The sequence below is a fragment of the Leptonotus elevatus genome, chromosome 3 (genome assembly GCF_054856555.1).
Source record: "Leptonotus elevatus isolate MCC_2025b chromosome 3, RoL_Lele_1.0, whole genome shotgun sequence".
Taxonomy (NCBI): Eukaryota; Metazoa; Chordata; class Actinopteri; order Syngnathiformes; family Syngnathidae; genus Leptonotus; species Leptonotus elevatus.
In genome coordinates, this window is record NC_141241.1 from 18892731 (window position 1) to 18917366 (window position 24636).

General features: G+C 39.2%; 2 protein-coding genes across 2 annotated transcripts; one reads left to right on the forward strand and one right to left on the reverse strand.

The window, feature by feature from the left end:
• The first annotated feature begins 369 nt into the window (after positions 1–369).
• myef2 (myelin expression factor 2) lies at positions 370–14006 on the forward strand. Its single transcript, XM_086071838.1, has 17 exons — positions 370–592; positions 4185–4387; positions 5082–5134; positions 6482–6489; positions 6575–6668; positions 6794–6982; positions 7107–7260; positions 7345–7394; positions 7470–7527; positions 9214–9315; positions 10841–10885; positions 10971–11066; positions 11173–11268; positions 11402–11461; positions 12111–12283; positions 13411–13462; positions 13612–14006. Exons 1-17 carry the CDS (start codon positions 465–467, stop codon positions 13773–13775), a joined length of 1725 nt encoding a protein of 574 aa, XP_085927964.1. The 5' UTR covers positions 370–464; the 3' UTR covers positions 13776–14006.
• Positions 14007–14438: 432 nt separating this feature from the next.
• slc24a5 (solute carrier family 24 member 5) lies at positions 14439–24264 on the reverse strand. The gene is made up of 9 exons (XM_086072458.1): positions 23923–24264; positions 21164–21343; positions 19715–19798; positions 19507–19610; positions 19302–19402; positions 18344–18630; positions 16787–16993; positions 15833–15934; positions 14439–15072 (listed from the first exon to the last, which is right to left on the reverse strand). The coding sequence occupies exons 1-9, from the start codon at positions 24083–24085 to the stop codon at positions 14750–14752; spliced, it is 1551 nt and encodes a 516-aa protein (XP_085928584.1). The 5' UTR covers positions 24086–24264; the 3' UTR covers positions 14439–14749.
• Positions 24265–24636: the final 372 nt, after the last annotated feature.

Here is a 24636-nt window from a genome sequence, read left to right on the forward strand (position 1 = left end):
TATCAAAAGTACTATTACACCTTTGCCTATGTCAATACATTTGCAGATTACCTATTTAACATCTGAGTATTTGCAAATTTGATGGATTTTAAAAAAAGATATACATATAGACAAACCAAACATAAAAATAATAACAATATAAATAAATAATAATAATACAGCCAAATTACAAGACCAAATAATTGTTTTATGAATCCAAATTCATTATTATTGTTATTATTATTATTATTATTATATTATTAATTAACTGCTTTTATTTATTTATTTTTAAATAAATATATTTTATCAACATCATGCAGGGCATCATTTCTTCGTCATACCAAGAATTCCTTACTCCGCCTGGCAACAGCCCCACGTCTCGCGACATCCACGAAGTCTCGCGAGATGACATCAGGTTAGCCTCGACTAATTTGAAAGTGCGTCAAGAAGTCTTGTGTCGTGGTGCAAGGCATCGCTAAACCATAATGGAAGACATCATTCCGGGTCTTGAAGAAGAACCAAAGCTAGAAGAGCCAAAGCTAGACGAGCCCGCTGCATCCCTCAAATCGGATACCAGCGACCCTGGTCCTGAGACACCCAATGGCGTCAAGACGTGAGTGAAAGACCAATCTATAGCGTTCTTTGTCGAATGTATGAAGCCAAGCAAAATGGACTCCCTGTGATGCTAACCATTGTTAGCTGAGACGTTCCATTACATTGTGTTGTAGTGCAATATATTGTTTAACACCTAAGATTAATTTGGAAAAGGTGTCTTAATGAATTTGTAAACGAGTCCTTACTGCAGTTTGCCTTTAAAAAGTATGCATAGGTATCGGTACTTACTGCAACGCTAGGCATGCTAATTCGGGTCAACGGCCAATGTTAGCAAATGCACGTTCTCAAATTTAGTGCTCGTTAATCCTTTTGTGGAATAAACCACCGGTCCTTATAATAATAATTACATGCGTTTAATTCTAAAACACGCTCTAATAGGTTTATTTTCCTCACATTAATTTTTAATTAGTCTATTAGATGGGGGCGTTCCAGGAGAGAGCAGTGTTTCTTTGTTTCTTTTTTTTTTAAATAAAGAAAGCTCTTTATTCTAAAAGTAAATATAAAAGCAAATGTAAAGAAATGAACGAAGTGTAAATTACAATTCTCACGCACACATACACAGGCCTGAGCTGTGACTCGAGGTCCCCTTGGCCATTTTTCACATACATTCACACCACCTAACTTGAGTGATAGCATGTCTGATTCTGAAGCTTGTTGGTAAACTAGATTTTAGCTCAACACATGAAGCAAAAAAAATTTTGACCAATCAACGTCTCGTAATTTAAAAACTCTTAAGACCACAGCACTTAAGTCAAGGTACCACTGTGCTCATTTATCCCTCAAGGTGATTTCAACGGTTAGGTCAATTCCTTTGTTTTTGTTGTATGCTGTAAGCCTTTTGGGTTTCTGATCAAAAGATAAATATGTAACAGATCCGTGTTCCAGCTTTTATTTCATGGTATTTGCATCTACATGCATTAAACAACTCAGGATAGAGCACCGCGGACCATATGGAGGATTACGTGACTTTGCGACTCCACAAGTACGACTACCACTCAAGAAAAGATCAATAAAGCTGCCGAACACAATCAGAAAACCCTCACTGCATTGAGCTAACACAAACGGTCATAATGACAAAGCAAGTAAACGTTGGCGATGCCCTTACGAACGCCGCTGTAATGCAAGCGGGTAAAAGTTGACCAAATGTTCTATATTGGGTTAATATTCAGTTTTTACACGCTTGTACTACAATTAGTAATGACTACTTGTCGTCATTACAATATATGCAGGATGCTGGCTCTCTCTCACAGTATATTCGCTTCATCACCGTCAAATCAACATACATCAACAACAACAAAAAATTCGGACTGCTGTAGTAAACTGCTTTTGTCGTTGTGATTTCTGTAGTATTTGGCAGTGGCGCACCACTGCAGATTAAAATGTGATGACGTGAATGGGTGAATGATTCATTGTAACAGCTTTCGGGCACCAAATGGTGTAGTTAAAAGCACTATATAAAAAGCAGTATGGAATAATAAAATACATTTAATTGACACAGATTCATAAAAATTAATGAAATCACCCTATATAGCCTGGAAATATGAATGAAGCTTTCATTGTTAAATGTTGCCATAGAATATGGTTGTAAAATGTTTTGCAGAAGATATATTAACTCTTTGACTGCCAGACGTTTTCAGAAAAGGGATGCCGCCAGTGCCAGCCGATTTAAGCATTTTGACTGATCTTTCAAGGTCCACAGAAAATGTTCTGTTTGGACTATGGAAACACACGTACTACCAAATGAAAGATTGGACTTTCATCTTTCATCAGAAAAAAGTTTGTTTCTACCTTATTCCGTTCTTTAGTAATCAACAATAGAAAATGGTTAGTTTGACCCAATTTCGCCTGTTTTGGACCAAAATACGGAGAAATCAAGCTTTTAGTGAAACGATATTATTTCATGCATTCTAGTGAATTTTACACTTCTTTTTGTCCATGAATGATGCCACAAACACCTAAATAGTGCTTTACTTCTATAAAACACTACCACCAAGAATGAAAAAGTGTTTTTTGATAGCAAAATACGTTTATTTACATTCAACAGTGTAACAATTTGACAACAATTTGGCAAACTATTTACAAATGTGTGCAACTGTGGTGCTATTTACAAATATGTGGATGTTTCAACGACAGTTTTTCTTTTTGTAACACTCTCCTGCGTGCAAGGAGACGCAACAGCATTTGCACAACAGTTTGCCTCTTCGCGTGCTCCACTTTCTTGCAGGCCGTTTTTTCCGGGGAATAGCAAGTATATACTGCAGTGTGTGTTGCCATCAAGTCTAATATCAGGATCATGCTACGGTTTCGTTACGTCTCGCTTCCTCGTGTCCTTCAGTTGCTACACCGGGTTGTAAGAGATGTTCTGATCCATTTTATCCACTCCATTCATGGTGGCATCGTAGTCCAGAAACAGTGTCTTCTCCGTGATCAGACTGTACCCGCTCCTCCGATGAATATGCATTGGACTCGGGGTACTCTTCATTGTCCGATCGAATGTCCGGTCGGTTATTGTGCGCGTTTTCCGGCCTTAGCAGCGGTAGCCGCGCTTAGCCGGTGAGTCTTACTACGTGATCATAACAGTCGCGTCAAGGCTTCCAACTTTGGCGTCAAGCTCGGAGTCATCATCATCATCATCATCAATCTGCATTGGTCGATGCCAACTCTCCATCGCCCGATCGAATGTCCGATTGTGTAGAAGTACCCGGTCGGTTATTGTGCGCGTTTTCCGGCCTTAGCAGCGCTAGCCGCGCTTAGCCGGTGAGGCTTACTACGTGATCATAACAGTCGCGTCAAGGCTTCCAACTTTGGCGTCAAGCTCGGAGTCATCATCATCGTCGACATCAATGCGCTTTTTAGTATTGATTGATGCTTTCCGTCTTTGAAAAAAATGCTCAAGCGTGAGCTGCTTGCAACCGGTTGCTTGGTCAGCCATTGTGGCTTCATCAGCCATTGTCTCCTCAACACTCTAGCTCCGCCTCACGTCTTCTACTGACGCCCACGGTGGGCGGCCCATCCAACCTTGTGCAAAGAGAGTCATCGCTGCCCTCTAGGGGCCAAAACGAGTCTTTTACTAATCAGATCTGCCTGATACTTTCAGCACAGCTGCCCAAGGCTTTCCTGCACCCGTTTTCAAAAAAAAACATAGGGGACGTCTTTTAACGTCCTCGGCGCCCTTCCCTAGGTTTATGCTAAACGTTTTATAACGTTTATGGCGGTCAAAGAGTTAAGCAAATTAAATATAAACAAGAGCTGTTGTTCAAAAATGCGTCTATAATTATTCTATGAAGCGAGTGCAGATTTGCAAGATTTTTGGGGTATAATATCGTGAAAATATTAGTGAGTTTTTGGGGGGGTATGAAAAAAATATCAAGATTTATTTATTTTTGCCTAGATCGCCCATCCCTACAAGTAAGAGTTATGACACCAAATATTCGATTATTTTTCTAGTTTTTCACTTTAAGTCAATTTAATAATATCTGTGCCGATAATTTTGCTCACTTGAAAAGTGGATGGCTTCAAACAAAAGGTGCTCTGTCCTGACTTATAGAAATGCAAATATAGAACCTCACCCTCATTTAATGTCTTTTTAGGGATGCTGAGGACTCCAATCCCTCTAAAGAGAGACACGAAGGTAAAGAGAAATCCTCCGGAAGCCGAAAAGGAGGTCGCTACCATCCTTACAAAGACAAACATGGTGGCGAAAAGAAAGGTGGTCAAAGGAACCGGGTGTTCATCAGCAACATCCCGTATGACATGAAATGGCAGGCAATTAAAGATCTCATGCGTGATCAAGGTAAGTCTGATTTTGGTGGGGTTTGTGCCTTTAACCTGTTTTTACTCCTCAGCATTAAAGCACAGTATTTTAGTTCTACCTTTTATGTTAGCAGATGGATCGTCCTGTTTGTAGTAGTAGTAGTAGTAGTAGTAGTAGTTCCAACCTTTCTCTGGATGTACAGTGTTCAAATAGCAGCAAAGTAGCCCTCTGTGCAATGGAGTTTAAATATTATTTGGATTGTGTTAATGTAGAGTGGTTTGCTGTGCGAGAAGGTGGATATGACATCACATGTTTTGTTAGCTAATCGCAAACGTGTAGTAGAATATGACTGTATGACATTGTTGCAGAGTGAACCTTGACTACATGTATGAAACATTTACTCTTTTTGAAATACGTTTTAGAGGCTTGAAAGACAGCTTAAAACTCACTTGATATGAATGGAATCTGTTGACCACCTGTTCAATGTTGAAGTCTTTTGAATTTCCCAGGTTGAATGTAGCCATGTGTGTCTATGGCCTCAGCCTTTGGGTGTCTCAGTCACTGCCCACAAAGGCATGGTGTTAACTGGTGGGATGTTGGTCTGTTTTATCATTAACGGGACATCTCCAGCTATAGCGGCATTGCCAAGGCCGACGGCATCTTGATGACTTGGTGATTTACATTCCTTTTTGTTCTTTTTTTGGTATTTTTTTCCTGTGTATGTCTCATGTAGTCGGTGAGGTTACATACGTGGAGCTCTTTAAGGATGCAGAAGGAAAGTCAAGGGTAAGTGATGTGGCCAACTTGCTGCACCAGGTTTTAAATGCTCTCAGCAGGCTCTCCTTAATCAAGTGTTTTTGAAGGTTTTGATCCTTTGGGTCTTACTTAGAACTGGAGGTACTCTAGGTTGCTTCTAGAACCTGATAGTTGGATCATGATTGACATTTACTTGAAAGGGAGATGTCCTGTTGAATTTTGGAAAGTAGCTTTATGAACTCCTCCAAGAGGGCTTTTTTTTTTTGCATTTGTTGCTGTCCTTTCAATTGGTGTAAAAGTTAAGTTTGTTTTGGCTATTTTCCAAAGGGACATGTGGATTGTGGGATTTGTCTACTGATTGACCCTTAAATCTCCAAATGTTTCATCAAAGGAGTAAAACTCTTGCAAGATCTTGATTCGTATGTTGTTACTTTTCATGACATAAATGCATACAAAATATATAATAGGTGTGGGTCATTCCACCTCAGATCACACAGGAAAAATGGCATTTTGAAAACCTACCCTTTCTATTTCAGTAAGATTTTGTGTAGTGGTAATTCAGAGCATGGAAAGCCCAAAATTCAAATTTCAGCTTGATCGGATCAACTGTTCTTAGCAACCACTGGTCCGCATTCAAAAGCTATCTCTGCAAAGGGGAAACCATAAGGAATCAAAATATGGATTTGTTTTTGCATCATTGTACTTTTGACAAATGTTCTTTCGGTCAATATTTTGACCTTGGAATTCACAATAAGGGACAAGTCCAACTTCAATGACACAAATACAAAAAAAATGTAGCCCTACGTAACAACTTCAACATTACGCACATGCACATTAGTTTGAGTATGACTCCATTGCACATATGTAGCCTCACTGTACACATCTGACACAGAATTGACTAGGAGTTGTGAGGTAGGCCGTCTCGATCCCAATTTCCCTGCTGCGGACATTTTTGCAAACAAAGTGAAACAAAACAAACTGCAATATCCCAGAAAGAGAGTTCATCTCATCAAGATGACATTAGAAAATTTGGCTTTCCATGGTACAATGTACTTACACGCAAAATCTAAAAACCTTAGGATTTCACTCATTGGGTGAACTGAGGTGGAATGACTTGTGTGTCTATTAAAAATCAAATACAACTTTTTTTTCATATTATTTGCTTGAAATAAATACAATAATTGATCTTTAAAAACTGTAATACACTGCAATACACTTATAGAATATTTTGTAAAAAAAAAATAAAGTTCCAAATAAATAAATCAAATACATGAACAAAAATGTTCAAGAGCCTTGGCCTTCTTTAACTGCTTTTTGTCTACTCCTTTTGTTTACACAACGATTGCAACCTGTATCTCTGCGATATCCCTTGGTTAGGGTTGCGGGTAAGAAAAATCTCTATATTGTTTTTTAAGAAGCTATTTTGAGTTTCCTTGCTTTACATGGGACTTTTGTGTCCTGCTCAAACAGTGTTGTGGACTTCAAAGATGAAGAATTTGTGAGCAAGGCGATAGAAACTATGGATAAATATGACCTCAATGGAAGGCCTCTCAACATTAAGGAGGTATGTACACTTTTTGGACCAATCAAGAGAGACTGCTACATTTGATAGAGAACCTCACATTTAAAATGCATTGGTACTTAACGTATACCCTCTTCTAAATAAACTTTTATCTGTGTTTTTTCAAGGACCCTGATGGGGAACATGCCCGCCGTGTGCTGCAGCGCATGGGTGGCCACCAAGGAGGCCGAGGGCAAGACATGGGACCTGGTGGAATGAATATCCCCCCCTCCATCTCCAATAATCCCAACATTCCACCTGAAATCAAGCATGCATTGCAAACTGGTCGACTGGGCAGCTCAGTGTTTGTGGCCAATGTGAGGACAACCAAAATGTTGCATGCATGGATAGACAGACCGCCTTTATTAAGCCTTATTCTAGTGTAATGCTATTGGTGGTATTGGACTGTTAGTCCAAATGATGTTTTGTTTTATGTTACAGCTTGATTTCAAGGTAGGGTGGAAGAAGCTGAAGGAAGTGTTCAGCATGGCAGGTGTGGTAAAAAGGGCTGACGTGAAGGAGGACAAAGACGGCAAGAGCCGTGGAATGGGAACTGTGACTTTTGAGCAGCCACTGGAGGCTCTGCAGGCCATTTGTATCCTTCAGGTGTCAGCAGGAAATCTGCGGGAAAAAAACAAATGAATGCACTTTTTTCACGACTCCTTGACTCTGAAATCAGCCATGTTCAATGGACAGATGCTCTTTGACAGACAAATGCATGTTAAAATGGTGAGGCGTTTAGTTGAGTTTTGACGAGATTTGAGCAAATTCAGAAATGAAAATACATATGTTGTGTTTTGACAGGACGATAAGTCCCTTCCTCCTGATGATTATCGCCAAATAGAAAAACCTCAATTACCACGTGAGTGATCTGTTATTCACCTAATGGATTGAAGTTATTTGTATTGATCAAAAAGTAAGGAATATGCGCTACTATATGTGACCCGCTCCGGCAAAATGGTCCGGTTGTCAGAAAGTAACAAGTGGTATAAATAAGGAAAATAAAGCAGGAGATCGAATGTCGATTTTGAGATTTCTCAAAAAATATCCTCATTGAGGTCTTTATTTTCATTTCCCAGCAGCACAAAGGTAAAAAAATGTAATAGAAATGTATGAAAATAAGCAATTATTAGACACTATTCATCATAACTAGGGGGAGTGTTTTTAGCCTTGCTGCTAGCTAGCGCCTGTCTTGGCCATCTGTTTAATAATAAAAAAAAATTAAAAGACCTGGATATTTTCTTTCCCTCAAACGTCATTTACAAATGGTTCATATAAATGTTGTGAGGATAAGCGGTTCTGATAATGGATAGACATAGCAACCCCAAAAAAGTTGAAATACACATTCAGCGCGAAACTGAACAGCCATCCTACCTTTATTTAGAGCAGAAGTATGTTGTCGTTGGTCAGTTTACCGGCAAATTGTAGTCCAAACAGACATAATCTTAAATTCTGGGATCTCTTTCCTAACAAATCGATTTCTAATTTTAATTGAAATGACTACATTCACACACTAAACCAGGTCCACTGACTATAGGGGCGAACTCGAGCGGGGGGGAGCATGTGACCAGATCTGCCTGCAATATCACACATTTTCACTTATGCTGTTTTAAGTGGGATGACATGAACATAAAAAAGAGCTATGGAATTTGAAGATTAAAAATGATGGCGACGGTCTTCCACCCCGCCCCAAAATGCACACAGGCTATATTGACTTGTAAATACAATAGTGCAGTGTCCCTTGTGTATCACTTGGGGTGGCGGAACAAAACAAAACTGTTAAATCATCACAACATTTTCATTTTGAGATATAATATCCACGATAAATGATCAATAAAGCACTTACCACATGCTGGCCACATCAAATGGCAAATAATATTTTTAATTGACATAAAATCATTCAATCAAATTTCCCACTGTGGTAATATGACCCCATTTAGGCAAGAAAATACCACAAGGAGCAACAATAAAATAACCAAACTGTGGCTGATGCCACACGAGATGGGATTGTAAGCTTAATGTGATTTTCAAAGTTTAGGCCGATTTCTTCTCTTGAGAGGTCAAACTTCATAAAGTTTTAAAGGGTTCAAATCTTAGACGATGGCCTTGCCTGCTATTGGGATTGACTTTCCACTGATATTTTAACAGTTACTGAAAATTTCAGGTTAATATCTTTTTCCTAAGGTATACTGTTTGCTATGGACATTTGAAATATGCAAGTACCAAAACTTTAAACACCTTTTTCTCAAAATTAGGGGTTTCTACCTTTCAACATTAAAATTGCTGTAACTTTGTCCATTTTTTAGGTACGTCCATGTATTATATATACTTTTAAAGGGAATTAAGTATAAAATTTGAATATATGAATATCTCAATTTAAATTTTTTGGGCACATGAGGACCCTTTTGCCAGATATGACACATACTAAAATAAAAGAACTTCAATCACGCAACCCAGATATCTGTGAATGAAATGTTGTCACAGAATAGAAGGAGGGTATGGTAAAGTTTTGAAATATTGTGTCTTGTCTGTTTTTTTATGTCCGCAGGAGGTCTTTCTGGTATTGGTATGGGATTAGGGCCAGGGGGGAATCCTATCAATGCAAGCAATCTGAGCAGCGGAGGAGGAATGGGCTCCATGGGGCCAGGAGGTATTTTTGAATTATGTTGGGGAAATTCATACAAGAGTGTATGCTGTCTGTTTCTCAGAATCGGGAAATATCGTTCTAGAAAGTAAAACCCTAGTTTAGCTAGTTTATCTGCAAGTTGAGTTGAAGCACTTGCGGCTAAAGCCAAACTGTGGCAGGGTATTTACTTTCTGGACCTGAATTCCCCATTTCTGCTGTTTCTCTGATGCAATACAACTACAGCTTTACATGTCTGCAGACATTTTTGTTACATTGGACCCTGAGTGCAAAGAGCGAATTCACACGAATAATTGATGCTCATATAAAAATCATTATAATAGTCTATAGGCTCGGACTCGCACCCAAAATCCTCATTCACTATTCAGGTTGACATTGATACACATGTTCCCAATCAATTTGGATGGACTGCTCATTGTACTTTTCTTGAAAAACATGAAAAATCCAGTTTGATCAAAATTGTAAATGATAAATGGAGTGCACTTTCATAGCGCTTTTAATACACTATATACGGCGTCCAAAGCACTTTATAAAGTCTCATATTCACTTATTTGAAAACATTAACGCAGCCTTGTCAACCTACGGAAAGGTTTTCCTTTTTAGTTTTAAAATAGCTTACTTCATACGCCATAATTCCTCGTCATATCCTCGTTCAAATCATCAAAGAATCATGTGCAGTGCTAATAAATAGTTTAAACCAAAAATATATCATAAACTATGATCCCAAAATACTCAAGTATCATTTCAAACATGTACAAATACTACTGCAGCCTTACAATTGTGTACAGGAAACAGTTTACCCGATGTGCACTATTTTATAATCTTGTAATGGCAAACGTGTACATCTTCCCAACACCATTTTTTGTTCTTGTTTGTCCTGCTGTTATTATGGGTTACTCGAACTCTGTCATATTGGTCATGAAAGGGATTCATTCAGACAGAAAATGTGACACTTTTGTTCTGGTCAAGCGCAGCCAGACTACAGCCCCTTGGCTTGTGCGCGGCTATCTTGTCCTGGAATGGACCAGCCATACGGGACTTTGCTAAGCAGCTGATGGCCGACATGCTCCTGCTGCACACCCTATTCTGTTTTTGTTCTCCCAAAGTTCAAACATAGTATAAACCGCATTGCAGAATTTTGCCATTAAAATAATAATAATAATTATCCACGTTAGAGAAAATTGTGAATGTGCTTTAAAAAATAAATAAACAAATACCAGAATATACCGGTAAGTAAAAAAAATAATATATATATATATTCAAATTTCAGAAAATGGGCCAATTCACAAATGCTGAACCACAAATTTACAGAGGTCCACTGTGTACAGGATAAAGCTGATAATCAGGCATCATAATAATCATAATTTGACAATCCATTATGAGTACATTTCTCAGATAAAGATTTAGAATATGAATGCGTTTTAGCTAGAGCATCCAACCACATGTAGCATTGTTCCATTTAATAAAGTATAGTGTGTTGCGTACTGTATACCCTTTAGCATGATGTGACTGACTTTCTCCTTGTCTTTAGGTATAGATGCACCAGGGTTTGGTGGAATAAACCGACTTGGAGGGGGTAAATTGTTAATTTTGCCATCATTTGTATACGAGTGCTGTGGTTGGGCTGATTTGCGATTGTCATCTGATGACTGTTCTGGCAGGAATAAGTGTTGGTGGGGGGTTTGGAGGCATGGACAACATGGCCAACCTGGCTAACTTTGGAGGAAGAGACATGATGGCGGTGGGCAGGATGAGCGGTGAGTGTTTGATCTGCTGCTTTGCTGAAACAAGGATCAGTTTAGTGGAAGAACTCCTCTTAGATCAGTGATAGCTTCCGTCAGAGTTACTGTTGTTGTCTTTAAGATGTGTTCCGGTCAAGAATGGGCGGAATGGATCGGGATTTTGGCAACAGCGACATGCCGATGAATCGTGGATTTGGTGATTCTTTTGGAGGAATGGGTGAGTTATGTTCTTGTTGTGGGGTTGCGCAAGGTGGGCTTGTTGTCAGTTTTGGACCGTCTCTCGGTGCATGGCTGCCTGTGATGTGCTGCGCTCTAACCCACCATGCCCCAAATTGCATTCTCTCCATCAGGTGGAAGTTATGGCGGAGGCATGGGCGTTGGTGGCATGGGGAGCATGGGGACTGCATTAGGTACACACTTATCATATGCTACTCAGGAGCTCGGATGTTTTGAAGGTTTTCTGTTAAACGGAGCAGTAATCAGCTAAATCAGCCACATGACGCCTCCTTTAGTTAACCCCTTACGCAACTAAACATTCATTGGCCACAAAATAAGGTACACCTGCACAATCTACAGTTAAAAATTATTTTCCTGTTTTATTTGGTGCAGTCAGAGAGGTATTCATTTAATCTTTTATTGTTGTAGTTTTTAGTGGTGTGCTAAATCATACAGAAAACGATTTCCATTAGGTTATTTAACTTCCTTGAGAGAGATACCGACTGCGGAGGTGCACCTATTTGTTTTAGCAGGATTAGTCATTTTCTTGGCTCTGACCTCAGGTTATTTTGTTGGTTATAAAAGCACCTGCTTCCTGTACAATTGGTGTCACTGAGATTGTTTAGTCAATCAATATCACACATGCCTCCACTGCACAACATTATTACAACTGAATGAAAGTTGTCTGTCTTGATATAGCAATTTGTAGATTTATTCCTATCTATTTTCAATAATTGATCATCCCGATTTATCCAAGCAGGCCTGGAACAGGGTTGGAGTCTTCATTTATTAACCTGAGGTGTTTGCTGTCTTTCTAAGCTCTTCCGTCTCATTTTGCCACAGGTGGTAGTGGGATGGGCAGTATGGCGATGGATCGCATGGGCTCAGGCTTCGACCGTATGGGAATGTCAGGAATGGACATGAACCGCAGCATTGGAGGTGGCGGCCCAAGTCACATGGGCATGTCTGACCGGGGCTATGGACCCAAAGTTGGTTGTCAGATATTTGTGCGAAATGTAAGTTGAATGGATCCACCAGATTGTGATTGCAGTGATAATCTTTAGTACAGTAGAACCTTGTTTTTTGTGTGTGTTAAATCCATTCCAAAAAGTCAGGTAAAAAAAATTACGACAAAAGTAAAGCAATACTTCCACAGTCAATCGCTGCATATTTTTGTACACACACACACACACATATATATATATATATATATATATATATATATATATATATATATATATATATATATATATACTTCAAATAGCAGTAGTTGGCTGTATGTAAATTCACTTCAAAATGCCTACAATTTTAACAAGAAATAGAAAACTATTGCTTAACAAAGAAAACAATATCTAATAAATTAACATTTTGACATCACTTTTACCTTTGTCAGCCAGCCTTCCCTTAAATGTCGCTAGTTAGTTCAAATGCTGCCTCTTGCCTCTTAACTGGATCATGTATGGAACAGATAACTCCTAGTCTGGTCTCCTCCACCAGATATAAATAACTTTGTCACGATGGTTTCTATTGCTAATTGAACAGGTTCACTCAATTAACCACCCAAAAACAAAACAAAAAAAGTTGCTTCTGATGAACGCGTGGGATGGCACTGGGTGTCGCTCAGTCATGCAAGAAGTTGCGGCATCCTGTAATAGCAAAATCTCATCGTGCAAAAATTCCGATGACAGAATATGAAGTTAACAAATATAGCGAGAGGGAACACAAAAAACGGGATGCCTGATAAGTAAAGAAAAGACCGGTAGCATCTAAAATAGCCGCTCTGTCCATGATGCAACATGACATGTTCTCAAGCCCGATAAGGAATCACTTGAGGATGTGTTTACATACTACTATATACTTTGTGTGGGTGCTCGATAACAGGAAATGAGCGGCATGCAAGCATACGGTTGTCATGGACCACTTGCACCTATATTAAAAACCACGCAAATGTGTGAAAATTGGGGGAAATATTGGCACACAAAAAAACGGAAAACCAAGTTGTACGAAATCCACGGTTCCATTTTCTAGGTATTTGTCTGTCGTGTCATGCAGTCACAAATACTTATTGACCCAGTTTTAAGGCTGTTAAATGAAGTGTTGTCCATTATATGAACTGATAATACTGTTGTTTTCTACTTTGCAGCTCTCCTATGAACTTACATGGCAAAAGCTTAAAGAGAAGTTCATGAACTGTGGTATGTTTTTTTTTTTCGGTTTCAATATGAATCATTCACGTTAATGACTACTGTAAGCCATACCACATACAAGAGATTCTCCTGTTAAAACATATTGTCTAGCCAACATAAATACGGTTTGAAATGTTTCTTCTTTCTGTTGGTTGCAGGCAAAGTGATGTTTGCAGAGATCAAGATGGAGAACGGCAAGTCAAAGGGCTGCGGAACAGTGAGGTTCGACTCTGCGGAGAGTGCCGAGAAAGCCTGCCGGATGATGAATGGAACAAAGATCAATGGCCGGGAGGTTGATGTCCGTATTGATCGTAATGCCTAGACTTTTTGTAGGAACCCGTTCACTCATTTCCACATTTTGACCATTATTTGCCAGTGAGCTCTTGTTTTGTTTTAAAAACACAATTAATGCGTCATCTAACTACACGTCCACAGTTTTCATTTGTATCTGTTAATATATACAACATGGTTCCTTTTATCTTTTGTTTTGTAATCGTTTTTTTTTTTAATTCTCTGGAATTTGTTTGGTCAAATAAACATTTTAATTTTTAAACCCGCTGGTTATAAAAGTCTGTTTAGTTCAAAGTCTTAAGAGTGTGTAACTTGAACCATAAGTGTTGCTCTATTGCACATTATTGCTTAACACTACCCTGTAGTGGCCTCTTTGGCATGGTGACATTCCACATGGAACATTAAGGTTGACTTGCAGTTGTCCTATAAAAAAATTGTTTTAATTCCCAGATCGGTTTGGGAGTGATGAGGGGGCCAAGTTAATGACCCAAATTGCATCACAGGTCAGAGAAGCTCTTGTAGCCTTGTGAGCTTGTTACAATGCAATTGTTTGAGCAAGGTGACAGCAAGTGGAAAGTTTTCACTGCTATTTATGGTTCTTTACTCCTCACAGGCAATAAGAACCTGCTCATAAAAGTTGGTCAGAGCGTTCAGTTTTTGGTGTCTGCTTAAATACAAGAACTAAGCCAGTCAATGTTTTTTTTGTTTTTAATTCTTTCTGAATGTAGAACACTCTGGTCACAACATATTTCCCATTTCTGAGGTTTAAAAGCTGACTGTACTAGGGAAAGTTTCACATTGTGGTGGTAACCTGGTTGAAAGTTTACACCGACAACGTGATCTTTGGTACGGTGACATGTCACCTTTTTCCTGAGATGATACAAAGTGGACCCGGCTTCATGGCACAGCGGATTTAATTGCGAGGATGAACGAGCTGGAACATGCTTGGAATATTTTCTCAAGAGTTTTGGTAAACATGGCTTTGGTCCTGGGGAGGGTCATTTCTCAGTCGCTGCACAGTCTTATAGGATTATTTCCAATAATCCCTAGCTCATATAGGATAGACAGAGTAGCGAAGAGGATGTAGCAAACCAGGCAAACGACTCCCAATTTCCAGTCCAGTTTCCACCCATTCACATGGATGGCCACAAAGAGGAAAACGATGGAAAGCAAGAGTGTTGCGGATATGAACACCAGCCCAGTGCTGTTGACCTCAACGGGGTTGTTGGTGTCCACAAATGCTGTCTTGATGAACCACGGCAAACCCAGACACAACATGTCGAATACGTTTGAGCCCACAATGTTGGACATGGCCATGTCAGCCTTCCCTGAAGGAAAGTAGGTCGAGTTTTAGAATTTGATGACAAAACAAAACAACTTTTGTACTCCTGATCATATTACAATAAGTGATATACGAGGTGCACCAGCAAAGTCCCAGGACTGGTTTTACAAAAGATACTGGTAATCAAATCTGGCCACCGATGTGGGAGTTACGTTCCAGGCCACCCCTGCAATAAGTGAAGTCCATGTTATTGATATACCTTATTTACTTACACCCTAGACATTTGAACATAATATGAAACAGAGAGAGTAAGTGTACCAGATAACAAAAATATTGGGGCATCCCTCTGTTTACATTAAGCATATCAATTTTTCCCCCCTCAAACAATTTTACGGTAATCTCACAATATGCATCAATAATAATGCCCAAAGATATACATTATAAAATTGACATTCAATAATCTTCAGCAAAAACTGTGGTGAGGTGAAATATGGCACTTCCTGTTTTCAATCTTCTGTCAAATTTGCAGTGTCAAGCTAAATCGTGTGCTGATGTTTAGTGGTCAACAGTGGAATTACAAACAAAATAACATAACATAATAGTTTTGAACCATACTTAAAGAATCCATGAAGTAAGAGTGCAAACCCGCTTACTATAGTGATGCCTTGAGATAAGAGTTTAAATCAAACACAGCAGAATCTCTTGCTGGTTGATCATCTGGCCCACATTGAAGGGTTGAAATATATCATTTGTGAAACCAGTTGTGGATCTTCTGACAGCTCGTACTGTATCGCAGTTTGTTTTACCTTCTCTGGCCACCATGACACTGGCTATAGTGTCAGGTATACTGGTTCCAGCTGCCAGCAGTGTGAGTCCCATTACTGTATCAGGGATGCCGAGAGTCTCACCTGTTTAAACATGGGAAATAGTTACCTCATCTCAAAGATATCAGAATTTGAAATCATAGTACAGTACTTCAAAATAAATGGTGGCAACTTTTCCTTTTTACACTGTTTTCTGTGTAGCCTACTACTATTGCTAATTAATTGTGTCAGATGTTAATGTGATCATATTTATAAAAAAATATATATATATACAAAATAAAGTGAGACACTTAACATTTAGCCACATTCTCAAGTACAATAAAACAAAACCTCATGTCTTCAATAACACTCCTGATCTTGACTGATTTTACTTAACCATTTCCATAAAGGACATATGATGCTACTGTGCCCAGCTGATCCACGGGGAAACAAATCCTACACTGTAATGTGAGTTATACCTGCTAGGTCTCATGTCGACTTTTTCAAAAGCCTCCCATGAGAGCCAATCTGACGACTATTGGATAATAATCTCATTATACTTCAGTAGAGCTAGCCCGTCACATGATGAAGCCCCCCCCTCCTCCTCCTCATCCCAGCCTGATCTCTGTTGTAGCTAAAGCCGTTCTGGGAGCCGTGCCCGTGGGGGAGCTCTACGTGTACACCCAGTGTTCACATGACTGTTCCCTGAGGGCCAGGCAGATTGTAATCCTACAGTGGCGGGGTCAGCACATGCTCGTTGGAGCTGCAACCACTACCCCACCGCCCCTCCCGCTCTCATCTGTCCACAACCATGGCATCTTAGGAATTAAGCAGCAGACCAACATGTGATACACCTCTGACGTTTTCTCACAAGTTCCAAAACACTGTGATCCATAAATTACATTACAAAGTGTGCATTCCAACATTACGCTCACAAGGGATGATAAAAGTTCTTACCAACAACAGTGACCATCCACACTAGGATGTATGTGAAACCTGAGATCCAGACTGCAGACATGAAGAAGGTGATGATGAACCAGTGCTTCCAGAAGCGTCTTCTGCAGTCAGGGACGGTCAGGAAAAGCAGGACGATGATCGGTAGAGATAAAACCCAGAGGATCCTTTTCAAGTCGCTCTCGGGCACAGCGAACACACTTTTATGTTCTGCGGATAGATTAGCCACGATAGGGTGAAATAAAGGGAATTCAGGAATTCATTGTTTCTACACACAAAGTACTAACTCGACATGATTTGAATATCAGCGGTTATCCTATGCCATCACCCCAAAAAAGCAACTTCCCTAGTCTAGTGGAGTGGCGGCTTTAGAGCGCCTCGTTTGTCTGCCGTGAGTGCACAGAAGAGCTCGCTTTTTTTATTTTATTTTTTTAAGTTTGACTAAGTCAGTATGCAGATGAGGCGCGGCCACTTTAGAGCGCCTCATTGTAGCAGCGTGGGAAAAGCCCCACAATGACCTGTAAGTATATATTCCAGCCTCTGGAGGCTTTTCAAAAACTAACTTGCTCCCAAAAAACATATAAATAAGTTTTATTTTAAATATTACCAGTGTACCAAAAACATTTATAAGTTTTGTTTTTAATGCCAGAGCATACAGAAGGCCTTGATGCAGCATCTGAACTGAAGAGAACGGTTGAAGCAATGGCAGTTGTAACAAAAATGGCCAGCAGGTGGCAGCAGAGTATAAGAGCTCAACCAGGACCATGTTGCAAACAAGCTATATTCTAATGCTAATTGCTGCAAAACGGAAACAGATAGAAATATACTTTTTTACCTGATGAAAGAAGGGACTCTAATCTTTCTTTTGGTAGGTTCCATGTTTTTATAGCAATAGAACACAATATTCAGTGGGCCTTGCAAAATCAGTCAAAATCCAGTAAATCAGCCGAGAGCGAAGGGGGTTGCTTCAGTCAAAATGACTGGAAGTGAATGACTTTAAGCGGATATACTGTATTTTTCACAACTCAATTATTATGTTAGGATACATTTTTCCAAGTTATGAAAGTAGTGTTTGATTGGCTGTTGCCAGGTGTGGGGGGCGTGGTTTCAGTGCATTCAGCGGACCCCCTGCATTTGAGAGTTTAAACAAGAAATTTATTTTTCGTCATTTTGAAGCCTCATTTTAAATACTTTAAATACAAATTTGGCAGGCTTGTGAAGAACCCCTCTGCTTGTGTCAAATTTAGAAAATATTTATTTTCACTTTTCAGAGACTTAAAGTGATTATATATTGTTGTGAAGAACTGATTGACATAAATTATTATATAAACATTTGAATTGCACGTAGCATCTTATTTCGCCCTTTTTTTTGTAGACACATAGAGGTTTTTATTGTGCCTCGCACTGAAGACCCTTCACAAGTGAAGGGGTGAAACTTTTCTCTTATCTCCACAACAGGATCTATGGAGCTCAGCCACTGAGATCTTATTGTCGGTCACAAAGCTTCTTCACATCTGATTGTTACGCGGTAGTAAGAGTTGAGATTGTACAACATCTTACCATCAGGAATTTCATTGAGGCCGTGCAAGCTGAGGGAAAGATGGGAATATCCCGAGTCATCCTGGAAGATCCCACTGTCTGTCCTGGAGCGGCTGTGGACTCGCAGGCTTGTGTCGTCGTGCAAGAGGCCCATCAGGGGTCGCGTTTCGCTCTTCTCACCTGAGCCTTTACCCAGACAGGTGCAGCAAGGACTGATCTTCCTCAGGACAAACTCACTGATGCGAAGGTCGAAGCATAAGACAACGATGTAGACGGCGTAGACTAGTAGGAGACAGGCGGCGTCGTACCTGAAAAAATTGACCACAAATGAGTTCTGCTTGCACCCGTGCAATGTTCTCCAGCGTATTCATGACTGGAATATGTGAATGATGGATTTTTGGGCATTTTGTTATAAACGTCCTGCCAAATATAAAAGTATTACTTTGGTGCCATTTTGTGGCATATTTGTGTGAAGGAACTAGGCTAAAGTGAGTGAGGAGACCACTATATTCCATTTTGACTTTTTGTGGTTGGTCGTTAATCTTCTAGGAATGTTCCTTCCTTTTGTGGAAATCAAATTTTTTTTATTGCAAGATCACATGGAATCTCGTTTGCTGTCATTTGTTGCGCTCATGAAGGATCTTATTCCATTGCCCTGATTACTAGCACTGAGCGATCTCACAGTTAACAAATGTTTAACCCTTGCCAGGGGTCAAGACCCTCAAAGCACTCATGTTTTCAATCTTATCATATCTCAATCTTAACTCGTATCATGATCATAGAAACACAAATGATAAACGTGAAATTTCGATAAGAGACATTTTATCGCACTGTGCTATCAACTGTCGTAAAAGTATACAGTGTCAGTGATGTTTTTTTCGGTACTACTTGTGTTCTCGCAGTCACGAGACCCAGTCGACAGCTGCCGTGTTTAACAAGCACATCATAATCGCATTATCCTATTGTCGCGCTCGCTCACCAGTACACCTTGTTATCAGAAATGATAGCAATAACGGCGGCAACACTGATGCCGTACGCCAGGCAATCCCTGAACAATGGCCAGCAGGTGAGACGTCCGGCCTGGATGAGGAAACAAAAACATCGTTTACAACTTGCGTAAAAGATCACACATTCACAAGATGAACTAAGTGGGTCAACATGTGGATGGAATGGAAGATGCGTACCATGGAGGCCAAAAGTCCACAAGCAGCACAGATGCCCAAGAGGTTGTAGACAGCTGAGCCCACGATGGTGCTGACCCCAATATCCCCCTTGGTCACAAAAACACCTGAGACACAGCAAAAAAACAAACAAATGTTAGTTGATGGAATGTACTGATAATGAAAACATTACAATTACAATTGTAGAGTGTAATTTAAAGTGCATGTTCACCCAGAAAGGCTGTCACCAGCTCAGGTGCAGAACTCCCAGCGGCCATGAATGTAGCACCAGCCACATCTTGAGACAGTCCCAGACCTGAGACACAGGAGAATCGTGTACACAATAAAGCCATATCACAACAAAGTATATCCATGCATGACCTAACTGTTTATTGTATTAGTAGTGTAGGAGCCCCATGTTTGATTTGTTTTTACCTCCAACCACTAGGGGGCAATGTGTTTTTTGTTTGCTTACCTGAGCAAGCAAAGCAATTTTCCACTGTTATATTGTACCTTTGGCGTTTATGTTGTTACTTTGGTAGTTGTGAATTTAAGAATTAAATGTCAACCATCATTTCGATCAAAAGAGAATTACTTAGTTTTTTTTACGCCCTTTTTTTTCTTTACAAGAAGTCAAAATGAAGCAAACAGTCAGTAGCCACAAGTGTACACAGTTCGGCATTCTGAATTCACCTATTTGATCCATTTTTGGTTGGTAACTTATTCTCCTTTTGTTGCTAACTTGGTGCCACCGAACTGTTAAAGTGAGTTGAGGAGCTTCATTTGTTAAAAAAGTAGTTATTTTCCATCATATTTTGTCATCTAAAGGTAATTACAGTAGCGTAAGAAATTTCCAGGATTTTTTTCCTTTCGAGCGCAAATAGTGGGGTTTAACAGTACTACATGTTCTGTTCATATATGAACTTAAAGCCATAGTAATAAAGCAAGGTCAAAACTTTGCAGAATTTTATTAAAATCAAATACAAAAATCAAATAAAATATTATAATAAATTATACAGGGTGGATGAAAAGTAATTTGGCATTAAAAACTGCTTATCAAATTTGTATTCCTATTCCAAATGTGTTGATATAAATGATACATGTTTGGCCAGACTGGTAGTGTCAACCAGTTTCGTCAAATGAAACATTTTGGTCTGAGATATAAAGAATCAACCTGAATCTGTCGCTCCAAGTTCTCCAGTGTGTGAAGCTTTGTACACCCCATATTTTGTGTAAAAATAATGTTCAGTGAAAAAAATCTGGATATAATTCTAAATCTAATGCCTAGATACTTTCACCCACCATATCGTTAGTTCATAATACACATAAGGTATTACATACATTGTATTATATCCATCTATCCATTTTCTATAGTGCTTGTTCTCACTAAAGTCGATGGGAAGATGGTGCCTTCCTTTAAAACAGACCACCTGATAGACGATATTTAGCATTAGCATTAAGCTAGCAGACAGGAAGGCTGAGCTATGTGGTTGTTTTGTAACACAAGCTGTAATTCTCGTTAAGTTTAATTTTCACAGTAAACTTCTACTTGTCAGTAAATAAAACAAAGAAGTCTCATTCCTGTTCAAGTAGGACATTGTCTATTACCTTCAACGTTACATATCTTACATATCATAATCATAACCTACAAAAAAAACATTCAGGCACAGTGCTTACTTACGCTCACTGATGACTTCTAAGGATGGTAGGAAGTAGTCATCACAGATTATAGCGACAGCCAAGAGCACGTAGAAAATGAGCATGAAATGGATAACAAGGCCTCCATCTTTCCTCTCCTGCAGAGTGAAGAAGCCATCAGGGAATTCGGATGACTGCGGTGCAATACACTCTGTCTCGTTCTCTGAAATGATGAGATGAAGTTGGATTGAGACCCTTTCTGCACACCTTCATTAAAATACCACTGGTCAGCATAGTAATTGTAATGCATTGTCAAAAACATCCCGCCCACTCACTTCTAGCTCACCTGCATAGGCCTAATGTTATTTTGTAAGCTGCACTGGAAAAAATAAATAAATAAATAATATATATATATATATATATATATATTTATTTTTATTTTTTATTTTTGCTGAGAGACTGGTGTTTACAAATGTCCTGGTCATTATTTTTACATTTTAGTACATATTTTTTTAAAGTTTGATTTGGGGGCAAAAACCGTGTGTTTGGTGCCATCTTAAGGTTAAACACTGAGATAAACAAAATTTGGCTTTTTGTTCTCTCATTACACGAGACGATACATATTACGTCATTTGTTCCGCATGACATGGTCCCACCCCTCTTTCCATTCGCAACCCAACGGTCCTCCAGGCAACACCCCCTTTGAGAGCCGATTTCAAATCTTAGTGAGGGGTGGAGCAAGAGTCTGACTTCCTGTTGAGTAATCCTTTCAATCATGATTCAATGGTGTATATGCCACAAAGGAGGCGGGACTTCCGACTTCCTGGTTTTCACACATCAGCTTTGTTTCCGTTTCCTGTTTGCGACGTGTGGGCGGCGTCCCAGTTCTTGCTCTTCTGCCTTTGTGCCCCTCGGTTGCGCGTTCCCATCGACGGGTGCGAGTGTATAGTGTGTCTGCCTCAGTTGTCCGAAGCATTGTAGAGAGTTGAGACGCACGGTTGGGGAGCGCAGAGGTGGGGGTGCGAGTGTTGGAACGTGGCCATCAGTGGCCGGAAACGACGCTGTGTGAAACCCGGAAGCCGGAAGTCCGTGGCATCTACCCCATTAAAAGTGTTTCACGTGAATAAAATTGTACTCAAATAAAGCAGTTATTTAAGAAAGTAAATGAATTGTACTTGACAGTTGAATGCAACTGAACTGTACTTAAAAAATGTATTGTACTGATAAAAATAGATAATAAAATCTATATATAATTGACACTCATTTATTTATTTTAATCATCCCAAATTATTTTAAAAAAAGCGCCTTGTTCCCCCAAATTCCATAATATATATATATATTAAAATATTGTTGTTTGAAAATGGAAAAAAATAATCTGTAAATAGGTAAATGTATTTGTTTTTAATTTAGTGACCTTTCATGTACCACTAGAGGGAGCACATACAACCTTTATGCAGTAAATGCCACCATTCCTTTTCTTAACAAACTCAATTCACTCTCGCCATTATTTCTGCACTGTTGTTTTATAAATCTATTAATTACATGGTGCTTTATAGTTGTTATTCTGACTGGTGTTTGAGGCCTGTAACTTTCCAATTTGCCAAGAAATTCTACTCTAAATCATTGTTTAGGGCTGTTTAATTACAATGACATGGCCCTTCCACACCAATGAGATGAGGGCATTAGTGGAGCAAACACTGTCACAGCTGCTAAACCACAATTGATTACTTACATTTGAAGCGTAAAATGAGGTGAAACATTTATAATGAGGCATTTGATAGTTCACATTACATGGGCCTAATCCTCACAGATATTGCAATGGAAGCAAGTGTCGCTAAAAGAATTAGAAAAGTACAAATACTGCTTTATTTAAGTAGATTATCTCAGGTATAGATCGAGCGCTACTCCAGTTAATGAAAAAAGTAAAGTATTCTTTGTGAAGAGAAGTTTTTCCTCCATATTGCCAAGTTATCAAGACGGGTTTTGTTTGTACACTAATACAGTGGTACTCAAAGGTTTTGTTGTTGTTGGTTTTTTTACATCAAGAGCCTCTCAAAAAAATACTTACTGGTAGCTTTCCAAGTACCACTATAATGACAACGTTAAAGTACAGTAAAGTACAGTAAGAAAGAAGTGTTCATCAAAAATTTGACAGATTTTATTGCTAAAATTATTTTTCATTTGCCATTGTAACGCTGCAACGAGTACAGTTTAAAGTGAAACACTGTACTTGAATGTAAGTTAACATTTTAGTAGTTTAAATAAATTAACTAAAAATGGATAGATGGATGTGCTGCTCCACAGCTAACTTTGAGACTCACTGCACTAAACTCCCCTCCAGTGCTAACAAAAGAATGACTAAATTAAATATTGTAACTGTGTGTAATGTCTCAGTGGCTTACATTTGTTTATTTATTGCAGTCTACAGCACATTTGTTAAGTACACTTCAGTTGTATTTAACTTCATTTACTTAAATAAGCTATATTTAAAATGATTAATGTTCAATATACTTGTATACAAACACTATAGCTATTTAGGAATAAAAGGTGTCTCGTTTTCTAAGGCTTGAAGGCCTCTGATGCCACTTTATTTTAATGTTGGTCATGGCAGTGGTACTTGAAGTATTTTTGCAGGTGTTACTTGCAAAATGTTTGAGAGCCACTGCACTAAACCATCGTAAAAAATACTATTTTACTTCTTGGAGTGGAATTAGTATTTTCCCCCTCACATTTTGTTTCCAAAACATTCCTGAGTGTGCGTACTTTTGCCACCTATTCAACGTGTAAATGTAATTTACTTACCAAGTGCACGGCGCACCCTTATCGTGTGGCTCCAGTCAGATGTATTGGCTGTAAATGATGCAAGCTGAACGGTGCAATACAGGAACAGAACAAACCCCAAAAAGTAAGGTATAAAATCTTTTCTCTTTTTGCTCTGACGAGCTGCAACTTTATCCGTGGCCATTTGAGTTAAAAAAGAAGAAGAGTCCAAGAAGTCATATAGGCTTCTTATGAAGTGTGCCGCATAAGCACTACAATACTACAAGCTGAGGAGTGAGTGAGAGAAAGAAAGAAAGAAAGAAAGAAAGAAAGAAAGAAAGAAAGAAAGAAAGAGCGTTTGAGGAGGGAAAGCATCTTTTAAGGTCTGCTGTGTTACTAAGAATGGGGGGATCACGAGTTGTGAGTCATTCCAGTTGAGCAGACTGCAGCCAGGGGGGCAAATCAGGATCAAGTGTGAAACATGTATTTGCACAAGTAAATCACATTTTCTAATCAGTAAAACAACAATGCAAAAACAAACATGAAAATTACGAGATGGGTTTGCCTTGACTTGCGAGCAAAAATTTGAGTTGTAAGAATGAAATCAACTCAAGTCACTGCACAACAAGCAGAAGTTTGGCAGCTATCCATCCATTTATTTTCTGTACCGCTTGTCCTCACAAGGGTCGCGGGGGTTGCTGGAACCTATCCCAGCTGGCTTCGGGCAGTAGGCAGGGTACACCCTGAACTGGTTGC